This window comes from Manacus vitellinus, unplaced genomic scaffold (genome assembly GCF_001715985.3).
Source record: "Manacus vitellinus isolate BGI_N305 unplaced genomic scaffold, ASM171598v3 scaffold_70_pilon, whole genome shotgun sequence".
Taxonomy (NCBI): Eukaryota; Metazoa; Chordata; class Aves; order Passeriformes; family Pipridae; genus Manacus; species Manacus vitellinus.
The window spans coordinates 264,399-280,212 of NW_021940754.1; the positions used below are offsets into that span (position 1 = coordinate 264,399).

Below are 15,814 nucleotides of genomic sequence, written 5' to 3' on the forward strand. Positions count from 1 at the left end.
ACCCATGAAAAAGAGAATATGGACTATGGGCTTTGCTTACATACCCATGAAAAAGAGAATATGGACTATGGGCTTTGCTTACATACCCATGAAAAGAGAATATGGACTATAGGCTTTGCTTATATATCCACGAAAAAGAGAATATGGACTATAGGCTTTGCTTACATATCCACGAAAAAGAGAATATGGACTACTGGTTTTTTTTTTTTGCTTTTTTTTTTTTTTTTTTTGTTTTTTTTTTAGGCTGTGCTGTAGGCAGTAAGTTGTTTTATTCCTGTTAAAAACAGACTCCAGGAGCCTTGAGAACTTGTTAGCTGTTGTAAGAGGAGTGTTTGTTTCAAAGACAAGATACAGTTTGCACGTACAGGCCGTGGCTAAAGTAGTTCAGCAGCGCTCTTTTTCCCTTAACAGAAAGGTCGGTGGTGCTTAAAACTACTAAGCTCGAGTACTTTGTAACAAAATAGGTCTTGCTCCAGTTCTCTCATGTTGCTGGAAGGGTGAACATGTTGCCTTCCTTACACTTTGTAACAGCTTTCTAAAGCTTAGAAGGGACTTTGGCTTGCAAATTAAAATTTACATTATGCCAGTTTAAAGGCCTAATTTCTGAGACAAACAAAAATGGAATATCTGGGTTGTAAAATCAAAATTGAAAGGTGTCTGGCGCATTTCTTGGTTTTAAAAATATAAAATAACAGTGTAAAATACCTGGATATTGCTAATCCCATGGGAGTGTGACCCTTGCTAAAGAAATTAGAAAATGCTCAACACAAGGCTCTACTCCAGAATGTAAGAAACTTGAAAGTAATTGATAGAATTTTTAGGCTTCCTGTTAGAAATGCAGTGCAGAAGTCACACAAACCTTTCAGATAAGTGCCTTTTCTCTTTGAAGTAGTTTAAGATTTTCAGGGTCACTTTAGAATCATCTGTGATCTGCTTTTCCTATAAATAATTAAACAGTGCACTGGAATGGTACTGGCCATCACAGCTTCTGGTACATGTTGCAGCATCAGAGCTGGAAAAGGCAGCTGAGAAAGAAGAAATGCAGGTCACTGCTTGAGTGGTGAGAGGGAAGCTTGATATTGTTAACTTGAAAGATGGTGCCAAGGGGGATGGGATAACAGACTATGAAAGATTTGAGGTTGCAGACTTGATCTGAGCTCTCTATTTTCCCTGTAACCTTTTCTCCATCCTTCATGCAGGCTTGCTGTGAGGCTTTCTGCAGGGCCTGGGCGTATGTGACACAGTTATGCCATCACACAGTATTTCCCATTTCTCTAGAAGTTGCATCATGTTATCAGCTCTTAAATTCTGTTTAGAGGACAGTTAGAAAAGATTTTGGCCTTTTTTTTCTTGCGTTAGTGAGATAAGTTCTAAGAAGACAATGCTTAGAACACAACATCCCACAGTCGCTGTGTTATGTTCAACCAAAAAAATGGGTAAATATGCTTTTAATAGTGTCAGAGTCTTGTTAGCACAGTTAAATAGCAAACAGCCAAAATACATTGAGGTCACTGTTCAAAACTGTATAGAGAGGTGCTGCACAAAATGCAAGTAGAGGAAATTGAATTCTGATAGAAGGAAGTGCTTTTTCATGCATTTTAGAACTGGTGGCTAAAGGAAACAAAGCAAGTGGTCAGCAGTTTAAAAGAAATAAAAAACTCCTTGGCTCTAATTCTGGATATTCGTGGTGCTGATACTAGTGGAGAGTGGCAGTAAATTTTAGAAGAGGTTGTGAAGTCCGTGGTTTGGAGCATACAGGAGCTGCAGACTGGAGGCAGGCTCTTTCCTGCTCACTGCAAATTTGGTAGGACAGAAGTATTCAGTGTTGATTGCTGTCCCTACTGTGTGTAAACTGCTTTGTCCAAGGAGACCATCTTTTGCTGTATGAGAACTTGGTAGCTTCAGTGCAACCAAAAGTCTGTGTTTTAAAGACCAGTTTAGACATACAAATTTAGCATCACTTTAGAGCCCCAGCCTTGAACTGAGCTGTGGCAGCATAGTGCTGAGTGTGAGAGCTTTTGTGAAAACCTCTCAGGAAGGAGTGTTCTGGACATACCTAAAGAAAGATGGTTTTATCATTGTACTTACTGATGGGGGTACTGGCAGGTTGGAGCTGAACAAGAGCCAGGTTATATTGGTTTTGTTCAGAAGAGGAAACGACTTTGCCATCAAAGATGTGGAATTTAGGACAGCTGATTACAGAGAGTAAAAATGTTTTCTGAATTGTGAGGATCAAGCTGAAGGTTTACATCAGGGATGGTCTGTGTGGATATAGGTGGGGTTGTGGTGAATGTGGGTTGTTTGAGCCAAGCTGAGATAACTGTTTTCTCATGTGATATCTGCCACGGGCTGAAGTGTAAGAGAGCCTCAAAAATATTATCCCCTCCCTTTAAATTTTGATCTCCTTTTAAGACAGATCAGAATAAACTTTGCAAATCCTTTGAAGCTCAAGAGACTTTTTCTCAGAGGCATCACCAAGAGCCCGATGGCTGTGAGCTGCTTTGTAGGATGGCTCTGTGCAGGTGTTGGTGCTGGATCCTGGCTTTGAAGGCAGGGTTAAAAATGATTGCTCAGCTGTTGTCCATTTGTAGTATAGTGCAAACTGTGCACTGGCTTACTACCATGGCTTGAGTTGGGATATTTTTAAGGGGATCAAGGTAAGCCTGTTGGTGTGCACTTGATGTTTTGTGGTAGGCCCTTTTACTTCTGGCATGGAAATCTCTCTTGCAAACAAGATTGTGAGTTGGTGTTGCAAGAGAGCTCTAACTGTACTAGATGTGCTCTCCAGCTGCCCCAAGCTGGCTTGAAAGGCATTAGTAGCAAAACAGATCTGTAGGCACCATGATGACCAGTGGGCAAGTAATTATTTATTATCAGCAGTAATACTAAGGAGTGTCTGCCACAGATGAGAGCCTTTTGTACTTAGAGTTTTGCAAGCATGGATTTCTCTGCCCAAAAGAGGTTTGTGGCCAAAGAACTTAGTCATGATCTCCAGTAGCTTTAAAATTAGGATGCTGGTTGTTCTGTTCTACATCCACAGCAGTGAACTACAGTGTTAGAGCAGAAGGGACACCTTTGCTGTGCTTGCACATCCACTGTATTCACTGCAGGCTGTGAGTCAGAACTCACAAGAGGGAGAACAGTGCCAGTTTTCAGGAGCTGACAGATCTGATTTGTCTTATTGATGTTGCTAATGTGTTTGTTTCGAATTTGAGAGCGGGTTTTATATGCCCTGAGCAAAAGGTTTTGGGTTGGTTTTGGTTTTGGTTTTCTCTATGTAATTTGTAAATATCCATGGGAAGAAGGAAAGTCTAATCTGATTTTTGTTAGGTGAATAATCTGAAAAAACAAAAGGTCTGAGCTCAGTATGGAGAGAAGGCCTTCTAGTGCTTAGGGAATATGTAAGAATAAACATGAAGTGTGAAGTGAGTTGCAGTATTTAGAACACCAAATTACTTTTGTCTTAGGTTTGTGCGTTACAAAATATTCCAAATACACAAGTTTTATCCTGAACTTGCAGTTTTAATTCCACTTGAAAGCCATGTGCATGACACTAACACTGAGCATGTTTTAATTCTGTCCTATTACCACGTTGACAGATGCAAGTAGCTTCCACTACTTTCCCCATTTGTCTTCAGCAAAATCTCTCATAGAGGTACCCGGGGCCAAATTAGAGTTTATGTCTTTCAGTATGACAGAGTTTAGCTGTGGGGGTGGGCAGGAAGGGAAGTTTGGTTTTGCTTTTTAAGCCAGCTGGCAATTACTTTCTAAGGCTCGTGTTAAAGTACAAGATATATTAAAAAATATTCATAAAAGCCACGTGCTTTTATACAGTTTCTCTTTTTCCTTTACTTACCTTTGTATGCCAGTCATGGGTGTGGTTTCCTTAAAAGAAGTCTGCAGTTCTTTTTGTTCTTCTGGAAGATAAATGTAAAGATGGGCAGTTTTGCTAGTTGTATTGTGCACAACCATCTGTATTTTGTTTGTTTTTATTTAAAATTCCTTAATACAGCATTGAACCTGGTTGTGTCTTAGATCAATAGCCACATTATTACTACAGCAAACTACTTTTGATTGTCACCTGTTTGGTCTTCTTTATATAGACTGCAGAAGATGGCATATTTTCTCTTTTTCCTTTTCATATTTGTGTCTTTTCTGTGGTTCATTAATAATGTCCATCTCTTCCCTTTTTGTGGTGCCAGTGTATTACTTGCTCTAGTTTATATGTTTATTCATATGTTGACTGCAAAGAAAACAAGGTGTTAGTTGTTTTCTAAGCATAGGTTTACATAAATGTTTCTGAACAAATGAGAATTTATTTAGAATCTTTCAGAAATTTAAGTATATCCAGAAATTTTCTACCTGTGTGGGAACTCATTTCGTAAAACATTTTTTTGACAGACCTAAATGCAATGCATAAATTTTCTCATGAAAATGCTTTACCTTTGCAATGTAAAGTCCTTTTTCCCCTCAAATATATATTTTTGGTTTTTTTCCCCAATAACTACATGGCAGTTTTTGAGCTCAGGGTTAAAAGGCAAAGTTGTTTTTGGTAGATTGATGTTATGAAGTCAGATCACATTTTTCATCACTGTTTTTTTGCCCTTAATCAAAGTAGGCCTCTTCTCTCTTATGTTTATGGGTTGTGAACTTTCCTTTGCATTCTCATAGTGAAAGATCTTGTAAAGTATTACTTTCGTGCACAAAACCACAGCTTATGTGTTCTGCATCTTAAGTGTGTTACTGCTTGATAATGAAAATGCTGTGTTATTTCCTTTAGAATTCCTTATTATTCACATGCTTACTCAGCAGGATTTTGTTACTTCTTTTCTCTGAACATTTCTACTATTGTTAATTTTTAAAGTGGGATCTCTGTGCCAAATAAAATCTGCTTGAAAATCAGTAAATTCAAAACAGAAAACCTGTCCAGTAAACATCAACTTCAGGAACTGACTTAAATATTTGCTTGTTCGAAATACATGGAGAAACATTTGAAAAGGTTTGAGGAAGGTTTTGTCAGTGGTTTAATAACCGAGACATAACTACTGAGGGCAGTATAGCCTTTAGGTGTGTTTAGAGAATCACTGAGGTGGTCTCAGTTCCTCCCATCCTTGGCTTTGTCATTCTGCAGGTGTGACTGTGCAACCTGTGTATTAATTTTGGCAGAAACAACTTTGTGGAGTTTCCGGTGTACACGTTTTCTAATGTAGTGTAATTTTACTCTTGTTGGTTTAATGTTATCGGAATTATTTTAGGCTGCCTTACTGTTGGCATGTGCCAGCACTGTAACATATCCTGCTTGGAGATTAGCAGTGCTGAAACAACAGTATAATGAAAAGAGAGAGGTCCCTACACAGCAGGAGTAGGAACTTGCTGGTTCCTGTTGAAATGAACAGAAAACACAAATTCAACAAGTTCTTCCTCCTCCCTGGGCAGAAGGAATGGACTTATCAATGAAGTCCATTGAAGTCCAATGCATGTTTTTCCCTTTCCTTGCTAATTGACAGTGTCAAATGAATACTTTGTGATATGAGGACAAACTTAATTTTGTCTGGTTCATAAGACAACAATCAGAGCAAAATGTATTTTGAAGTGTATCTGTTATCTTTCCTTTTATCTTCCTGTTCTTCTGTCTTATTCTTTAGGTCTAGCTTAGTCCAAAAAGAATATCAAATATCCTCTAGTGACTTTATTCTAACAACTGCTGTAAAACAGCTCAAGTTAGTTTTGATAACACATTCCTGCTACAGGCTTTTGTTGGTTGTTTTTTTATTCTTGCTGGTGCTGGATACACTGATAAAAGCAGAGAGTAAAGTTGGAATTTATCACTATGTTCATGCCTGTCCATCAAATTAAGACCATAGCAGGTTAAGTGCTGCAGTGATGGTAAACTCTGCAGATTATTCTTGGATTGGATTACACCTCTCTCCCTCTATGTGTTAGCGTAGGAAATGTGTATGGACAGACACCTTCTGACCAAACTTAACTGTACTAATAACTGGAAAAATCTAGTTTCTTTTGTAGCTTTAAGGGGTTTTTTTAATGATGTATCATATGACTAAAAGTTAACAACAAACATTGTTTCTGAACCCTTTTAATCAGCCTAACAAGGGTGATTATAGAGCAGGTGCCCAGGAGAGAATTAAACACAGTGTTATCGTAAATGTCAGAAATAATTGTAGTGCTATTTTGCCTTTCTGTGGGCAGCATCTTGTAGGTCGAGGTCAGCTTTCTTGCTTGGGTGTGCTGCAGCTGACTGAAATATTATTTACATGTGTGGATTACATGCAGGGGTAGGGAGGGGACCTTCTAGTAGTTGTGGTTGGTGTTGTGATTCTATACTCAGTCTGAAAACCAGCTCTGACCAGGATGAACAGTCATGCAGCTGAGTAGGGTTGTAATTCTGAACTATGCAAGCAACAGCAGTGAAACTGGGCTTGTTAATTGGCTGATCATATTTCTGGAATCACACTGGTGTGGTTGAAATTGGAGTTGTAGACAGGCTTGAGTAGCTCCACGCTGGTTTTCCTCCCAACCTTCTTCCTTTTTGACTCCAAGAGGCAATATAAATAAAAAGCCTCTCTCACACATACCATGCTCTTGCCAGGAAAAGGGAAAGATAAAATTGTTATCTAAGACAAACTCCAGTGATTTGACAGCTGTTTGCACTGACCACAGGGCTTTTGTGTTCATAGATAAAGTGCAACCTCTCCAGTTCCTGTTCCTGCCCTCTGTACTCAGCAGCTGGGGAGTGGGATTATCACACTCATCCTAAGGAGGAAAGACTGCAGTGATCCAGGTGCTCCCACTAGATGCAGCTCACCAAAGGGGCAGGAAAATTGCATTTTTCTTCTCTTCTTTCCTTAGAACATTCCAAAAGTTGTTGCTCAATCACAGAAGTTGTAGAAAATAACATAGCCCTAAGTAACATTAAATCCCAAAGATAATACGTGATTTATGATTTGAGAGGAATTAAAGATATTGATTATAAGCCAGCAGGTGGCTTGGCAGTAACCAGTGCCATGGTACTATACCTGCTGGGATCAAAAAAGGGCTGCTTTGAGATTTTTCACATCTTATTTCCCACTTGCTGTGCACTGATGTGTCTACAAGATATCCAGAGTATTCTGAAATCCCAGAATCAGCTCAGCTCTGTTACGGGTAGAGTTATATTGCAGATTATAATACCCCATAGAGAATTCAGAAAACTGGATACAGGGTTCACAAGAAGAATTTTTTTTGACCGACTGCTTAATTTAGCATTGGAAGATGTAACTGACCCTGACATAACTGGTGCTGAATAACCACTGTAAAGCTGAAGTAATGTCTGTTCCTAAGATAGGCTGAAGCCATATCCCTGTTTGGTTATTGGTTTTGGTTTTTTTTTTTTTTTTTTCTGGTGTCCTGCCTGTTGCTTGGTGTAGCTCTTTATGTAGTGTGATTTATAGAGCACTTCTTTTAAACAAGCAACTAATTCCTTTCTATCACAGGCCATAAAAGCTACATACTGTTTTGGGACCATTGCAAGAATAGGTACTACAGTCATGTCATTTGTAGTGCTCCTTCATGCCATTTTGCAGAGCAGTCAGGAGATATCCCTGAAATTACAGGACCTTTTAACTGTGTCACTGCTGACATAACTTGCTAGAACTCTTCACAAGCAGGCATTTCTTATAATGTTTAATGAGTAAATGCTAATGCTTTGTATTGTAAAATACAGTCTTTTGACTCTGTAGGTGCCTAATGAAAAGGATTATTAGCTTTGTTTCCTCTTTTCAGATGGAAATGTCAGAGGATGATAATAGTTCAGAAGAATACCCCACTGAAATTCATGATTATCTCGCAGCATTTGAAAAATCTCTTGGTTCTGTAGATGAGATGCTGAAGACAATGATGTCCGTTTCCAGGAGTGAGCTTCTGCAAAAGGTAAATAATCTTCCTTTTGAAAACCTTTTCCTTGTTAATACAGGAACACTTGGGAACCTGAACTGAAATAAAATGGTCTGTTAGGTTTTCAGTAACAAATATGACACTTCCTACCCTTGATACCTACTATTTGAAACTCTTAGGTTTCTAAGATATCCAAATAGTCTTACAAATTAAACACTGAAACACATGCTAGTAAGTGATGATCTTACCAGTGAGTCATTTAGGTAGAGGACATTCTGGCTTATTCCTGACCTTCCTTGAAGTGCATGTGAGTGCTCTTTGATAATGGAGAGGGCACTCACGTTTTTGTCTCAGACTTCCTTGCAACAAACTTAATGGAACTTTGTGTACCCGGGGGGATATAAAGGTGACCTGACAGCAGGGAGGATTGATCTGATTCTGGAAGTCTAGACTTGCAGAGCCTGAACTGTCTCCTCTAGGTATGTTATAAGCATAAGTCTCTAAAATGTGGCTTTTTATCAGGGCATAAAGGTACTGCCTGAGAACTTCATACAAGCCTCTCTTATCTTTTAACATTTAAAGCCTAACATGTAATTTCTTTCTGTAGGGCAAGAAAAAGCCAGCCCATGAGGGAGCTTCTTTATCCTAAGAGGATTTCTTACACAAATAAATTATGAAGAAAACAGTCTGGAGAACACAGATCTTTTGACAGTATCCATGTTAGAACTAGTGAGCTGTACAATGATGTTATCAGAGTTTCTGGAAATCCTGTAGGACTGAAATAATAAATTGACTTTGACAGTCAAGGGGAAAAAAAAAACCCTCATTACCTTTATTCTTCCTTTGCTTTACATCCCTAAATATTCCAGCATGCACTGAACACACAATATAGTGCTAACATTCATTCATTGTATATTCACATTTGAATTTTTCAGCAATCTTAAGACTTTTTTTTTTTCCCTTCCACTGATAGCAACAGCTATTTTTAATTAAATTATAGTGGAAAAACAGGGACTTATTTCTGACTATGGGAATAGTAGTCCAAGAGCTACATGCCAAGAGGTTTTTTTTCTTTTGGTTGTGTGGGATTGTGACATTTAAAATCAGACTGGGAAAATTACAGAATACTTGGAGAGGAGAGGATGGTTCTGTGGTGACATGGAAATAGGCGTAAACATGGTGTCAGGGAACTTGTGCAAAAATGTGCTCCTTCCGTGTGTATTTTTTGACTAATACATTCACAATTATAAAAATCTGTGCATACCTTACTTAAAAATGTGCAAATGTGGTGGTCTTTTTTTTTTTTTCATTCTAGTTAGATCCTCTTGAGCAAGCAAAGCTGGATTTGGTTTCGGTGTACACGTTGAATTCCATGTTCTGGGGTAAGTATGTGGTAGGAGGAAAGACTAGTATTTATGATTGCTATCTGAACACTTAGACAGCTGCAAACATTAAATAATCATGTTTTAGCCAAATAATTAAAAACTTGTGGTTACCCTGTGGACTCACATTATTGCCATCCGTAAGGTGAATGATGTTGAAACTCCAAATCAAAAATCTATATTTAGAAAAGCTGACTTTGTACATGCATGAAGATGTTTCTGGTTTTTAGTGGCAACCTTTTCTGTCCTTTTAAGGGCAAAAAGTTTAATCATGTTAGTTGTTCAGGGGGTTTTTAGCTGCAACATTTGATGATAATAGTTTGCCAGATACTTAACAACATAGTTAACTTCAATTCTTAGTAATGATTTTATGTGGAAACTGCAGTTTTCCTATGTGACTGCTTGACTGGGCCCTCAGTCATGACAGACTTCAGTTTCAAAAAAATCATGTTTTTTTCTTGTAGTATACTTGGCTACTCAAGGAATCAATCCAAAGGAACATCCAGTGAAACAAGAACTGGTAAGTTCTTTACACTGCATGCATCTTACTCAGGACATTTAGCCCATATAGAAGTTAAGAAATGTTTATATCTACATTTAATATTGATATGTTGCTATAATAGCATACATATGCTACATGGTGTTATATAACTATTTATGTGCCCTGCTGGGCCCTCTAAATTAAGAAAGTAATATTTTTAGTTCCAAACAGAACTGTTTAAAGTAAAGTTGTAGGGTCTGCTGAAATGAGAAAAAAACAAGATGATGAATGATATCATCTTATCTTGTCTTTTTTTCCACCTTTGTTTAAGAATTGGGTTCTGAACAGAGCAGCTTTTCACTTGTATCTGTTAAATGGAAAAATGTTACATGTCTGATAATAATTTATAACTTCCAGTATGGCATTTTTTTCTTATAAATACTTGGAATCATGTTAATCTCTGAGGCTGCCTGTTCTTACTTTTGTATGACTCTAAAAGTAGAGTGTGGTTGATTTACTGGCGAAGACGGGAAAGAGCCCCCCCCCCCTTTCCAAGTCCTCCATTAATTCATTTTCTCAGCAGTAAAGAATCCAGTTCAGCAACAAAGCTAAAAGCTTTTTTGGCACCAGTTGTATGTGTATTGTCCAGTAACTCTGCATTAGTGACATATTTACAACGTGTAATAAATCTTTTAGGTTTGTCTTTATGTTCCATTTAGATGCATGACTACGGTATAGGAGGCCGGCTATCTCGAAAATTCTGCTGACTTAAAATATCAAATCATTGTAGCCTGAAGAAAAAATAGAAATCAAAACTCCTCGCTACCCATTTTAATTCCTGTGTAAATGGAAATATTAAATCCAGGCCATCGTGAAATACTCACCTTAAATGTAATCCTTACATAACCAGTGGAATGGGAGATAGGGCTGCAAAATGTGGAAAGCCAGCCTGAATAACAAGAATATTTCTATTTTTAATTTTGTGAGGTTTTCAGTAGTCTAGACTGTATCATCTTAAAAAAAATAACATCAGTTAATATTTCATGAGCTTTCAGTCAGTTTCTTGTTCCTCCTATGTTATATAGTGTCTGAATATTTTGTTAATTTAATGATACTAAAAAATTTTATCTCTTCTGCTGTGGATATTTTATGCTGGTATTTTACTTCACAACTGCCAGTCGTTTTAACTCCAAAGAATGAGTGAATTATCACAGCCTAGATTCTTATCCAGCTCTCTTTTCCTTTTGCAAGCCTCAAGGTGAATGAATGCACATTCCTTCCTTCCAAGAGCATTGTGATGTTCTTATTCATGTGGAAAGGGAATTAAAAAAGAGTGTTCTGTCAGGATTCTTTTGTTTTTAGAATTGCTCTCCTTGTGTACATACAGGAATTCAAACTGTATTAATAAAACTCACATTCAGGCTATCAGAATTCATTTCTTTTGTCACACTGACATTTTTTCAGCTCCTTTTTCCCATGTTGATACATGCAGGTTTGCCATCTGTTCTCATTAGCCATCTCAGCCACCAAAGAAATATTACAGTCGATCATGATTTCAGACCTTGTAAAGCTCTCCTCATTAAAGCTGTGTTTTTGCTACAGACAGGGAGGCCAAGTTTTTGACAGTTGCTTATAATGGTCACTGAACACTTGAAAATCAGATTCTGTAGTGTAGGTCTTGTAGCTTTTGTTCCAGATCCAAAGGTGGCTGTGTGAGAAATGTGTGGGTTACAGATCAACATTTATTTTAGCAGTAGCCATAAATGTTCTGTTAATCCACATTTATAAATTGGGTATCAGGTAAAGGGCTACATATCTGTGTAGATATATGTTACTGTTGTTTGTATTACATTAACACCTAAAGGCCCTATACTTGAAGGCTATATTAGGCTAAATATGTGGACATGAAATCAAAAGTCAACCAAACTGTTAAATATTTTACTGAGTTACTGTAAGTGTCCTCTCTCTAGTCAGTGAAGAGAAGCAGGCACTTAACAGAGGGGGATTTCCATCTTAGAGGGGTTAATTTTCTCTAATTTTCTTTCTTTATTTATTTCAGAGGTAGATGAGGATGAGTAGGCACAGAAATGAGATTGTTAAACTGGGAGGGTATACTTGGGTGGGGCTGAGTCCAAGCCATGTGTTGTTCAAAAAACTCCACATAGACACCAAATGACTATGGTGGGCAAAGATGGCAAGAAAGCATCCCCTTGATTTATGGAATGGCAGTGGAAACAGGCTGTTTCTGTTATTTATGGTCATAAAAGAAGCTTCTGGTACAGCTGGAAATTCTTCAGGCTGCCTTAAATAAGTTCATTGGTAAGTCCCCTTGACCATTTCAGGATCTTAAGCCATAGACTTCTGTGTAGTTGTGTGTGTAATGCCTGTAACATCTTTCTGCCTTTGCTTGGACATGGTGAATGTATTTTTTTTTTTTTGTAGACAGTAAGCAGTATATTTCATCTATAAATCTGTCATATCTAAATATTATTTTGCCATCTTTATGTAGTCCAAACTGAGTTCAGTAATTTATTTTCTAACTTTGCTTGCAAGAACAGTTCTCATTTCAGTGTAGATTAGATGCAGAGTCTTCATCTCTGTAGGACACTGTGTTCCTGTTACAGTGGATGTCATGCAGATGGTATGGTAGGTACCTGTGATGGACAGTTTGCTAAAGGGGATGTCTCAAATTTGCAAAGAGCCTGGTATATTTATTTAAATGATACTATTCTTCTAGGTATTATTGAAGTGTACAGTGTGGAGAACTTTTACTCATTAATTCATTTTAGCTGCAGTCTTGGAAGAATGGTTTGAAATATACTTTTCCTTTTTCTTTTTTTTTTTCTCCCTAGGAGAGGATAAGAACATACATGAACAAGGTCAAAGAAATAACAGACAAGAAGAAGGCATCCAGACTCGATAAAGGAGCTGCTTCTAGATTTGTAAAAAATGCACTTTGGGAACCAAATGCAGAAAATGAACATAGTTCCAAAACTCCTGCTAAAGGAAAAAAGAGAAAGAAGGACTAAATCTTGGTTTTATATAAATTAGAGACACCTAGTACTTATTTTTAATTGCTTTGCATACTGCATGCACCTCATGGAGGTGCTGTATAACAGATTAAGTTATACTTAAGAATTTTACAGGACTGTATTTTGTCCAGAACACTTGTCACTGAGGCAATTGCATTGAATGTGTATCTAAAAGTGCCATTGGATGCATGTTTGAGTGACATCTCATTATCCAAATGATAAAGACCTGACATACACTTGCTGGTAATAAATACTAGTGATGTTTTGCTTATAATACCTGTGATTTACATTTTTTTTTTACTACTGAATGATTTATTGACACTTTTTTATATGTCCTTAATCTCCTGAATATTAAAATGTTTCAAACAATGCTATCCTGTCTGTGGTGTTTATGAAAGAGCATTGTGTGAAATACTGTGTTTGTAGAGTTTTGTAAGGTTTATTCACTGTGTTAAACTGTTTCCTTTTCAGCTTCTGAACTTGAACTTGTGCCATATTCCCTTACTTCTGTTCCCTCTGAGAAAACAGAGCTTCAGGGGCCACAAGCAAACAGCCTGGATTCCTCTCCAAGCCCCCATGTCTGGTCAATGGAAAAATTAGATATCCCCTAAGGGCAGTTTTGTAGGGTCCAAAAAAAGGAGCAGGCTGGGGACAGCTATTGGGAAACAGCACATGCAGGAACTTGGTTGGAATTTTGGCCACAGTGCTCATCCCTTACTGCTGATGCTCTGAGAAATGTGCTCTGAGGTGGTAGGAGTGTGGTCATCCATTGCTGTTTCTCAAATCTTTATCAAGGAAAGTGTCCTCTGGTGCAGTAAAAACCACTGCTCTTTCTTGCAAACACTGTATTTTTCCTCAAAGTGTGAAGCTTAGCCCTTTAGGAAAGGAGGTGTGATAGGTGGGTGTAGTTCTCAATACGCTGCAATGCAAAGCTCAATTATCTGCCTAAAAGCTGCTTGACAATTAGCAGTACCCTTATGATGGAAAAATAAAACAGTTTAGTTCAAAAAAATGCAGTTTGGGTGGCAGTCCACAAAAGTGGTTTGGAAATGCTAAAGACTAAATGATAAGAACAAAGAATCCAGTATAGCTGCAAGCTGGATGATGTGCAGTGGATGGTTACTGTCCTCACAGCATTGTACTGCAGCTGTGCAGTGCAGAGTATGGACTAAGTTGAATTGGGTACTAAAATGAAGGTTCTTCTCTCCCTGATTGTCTAAAAATGTATATTTGAAAGTAAAAGTTCATTGGCAAATTTATTAAACACATAGCATGTCTCTAGAATTTACATGTTCCTGTTTATGATAAACTCTGAATAAATAGCAATTCCTTCAATACAGCTAACAAGAGAACTGAATTGTATATATTTTGATGTAGGTTCATAACCTTGCTCCCTCAAATCCACAGGACTTCTTAAGTGAGTATATGTCAAAACCCATAAACATTTACCAGTGGAAAGTTAAAATGAGAATGCATTATTTCTCCAGGTTAATGTCATGGATATGCCAAACAAAAAAGCTGCTCTACTTGGGAGTCTTTTTTTTTTTTTTTTTTTTTTTGTGCAATTAAGGTTAAAAATGCAAAAGGCCCAAAGTGTGTTCTTGACCAAAGATGGCACACTTGGGTAAAACAATTCTTCTCTTGGTGTGGTCAGTAGGTTGGGACAGAGTTTATTTGGAAGTCTGTTAGTCCTGTCTTGTACCCCTTTCAAACTGCAAGTGGCAACCTTCTACTATTATAAATAGACTTCTATTATAAATATCTATTTTTTTATTTATTATCTTTATAATCTTCTATTATAAATAGACTTCTGGGCTTGCTGTAAAAGTAGAGGTCTGCAAAGCATGAGGTTCAAAACGCTAATCTCAAACCCATCGATTTTAAAAAAAAAATAGAAGGAAAGCCAAGTGTTCTTTGGACTAAAGGGGAAGACAGTAGGATAGAAGTGGCCTAAAGTGGCACAAACCCCAGAGCACTTTAATATAGAAATTTTCTGGGAGATAACATCCCCTGCTTCGAGAGGCATTGTCTTGAGGAAATGAGTGGCTCAGTGTTTACGCACAGAGCTGCTAATTAAAAGGGGATTGAAGGGCATTTCCATTACATGATTTTCCTCTTAAGCTTCAATTACAGCTTTTGTTTTAAAAGGATAATTTCTGAAAAGGATCATAATTCATTGTCCGGTAAAGTACACAGGTTTCACTGGTAAATGTTTAAACAAGAATAATGCAAAGCTATTAGCTAAGACTTACTGAGGTGGAAGTCCATCTGGAATAATTAATTATATACAGGTATTTGACATTTGTAATAGGGCAGTTTAAGTAGATATAACAAAAGCAATTTTGTACACTTTTTTGTTTTTTTTTAAGACTCATCATTCAGTGTGCCTGGATTTGTGGCTTTGCTTTTCTGACACAAAACAACCTAAACACCCACAAACTAAGAATTGTCACCATGTGCTTGTTATTCACTAACAGCCCTATTAGAAAGAGGCTTGAAATACAAGATCATGAATTCTAAGTGTTATTTACATCACCAAAGTGATTATTTGGTTAAAGATTTTGTTTTGATACAGGCATTTAATGGGTAACCTGTTCTTGGAACTTTTCTTGCTCTCTAGTCTTTGTACCAAGGAACTGATGAGGTTGTCAAGAGCGTGTGAAGTTATCAGCTGTGACTAGAATCTGATATGAGGTTGGATGGGGAACTTTCCAAGCTTACAAGAAAAAACACTTCAGAAGAGAAATGAAAATGCAACTCAAGACTTTAAATCCCACTAGTATTAGTGGCAAATAACTGCATAAAAATAGCAATTTGGCATTAACTGTCCTAGCCATATAAAGAGATTTTTTACTGTAACAAAATGTGTATCCTTGATGTGAGAAACTAGGTGTTCTCCCAGCTGTGTAAAGCTTCTGTAGATCTACTCCTAGAAAACATCTCTCTGACAGAGAGTTTACTGTGGCTGTAAACAAAGGAAGAATTTTACTAGGACTTAAATTCCCACCCTTATAAATACTAACTGTGAC

At 37.4% G+C, this 15,814-nt stretch overlaps 1 protein-coding gene across 2 annotated transcripts in view; it reads left to right on the forward strand.

Annotated features, from left to right (window-relative positions):
* C1D (C1D nuclear receptor corepressor) overlaps positions 1-13,059 on the forward strand; it is a 29,202-nt gene extending 16,143 nt beyond the window's left edge. Inside the window, exons 1-5 of one of the 2 annotated variants that reach the window (XM_008929031.2) lie at positions 6,679-6,799; positions 7,780-7,926; positions 9,206-9,272; positions 9,737-9,792; positions 12,606-13,059. In XM_008929031.2, coding sequence (XP_008927279.1) covers positions 7,780-7,926; positions 9,206-9,272; positions 9,737-9,792; positions 12,606-12,782 — 447 coding nt within the window. In that variant the 5' untranslated portion in view covers positions 6,679-6,799 and the 3' untranslated portion in view covers positions 12,783-13,059. Of the gene's footprint in view, positions 1-6,678; positions 6,800-7,779; positions 7,927-9,205; positions 9,273-9,736; positions 9,793-12,605 lie in introns of those variants that run through there. The other variant, XM_018084449.1, reaches the window with a different exon arrangement.
* Positions 13,060-15,814: the final 2,755 nt, after the last annotated feature.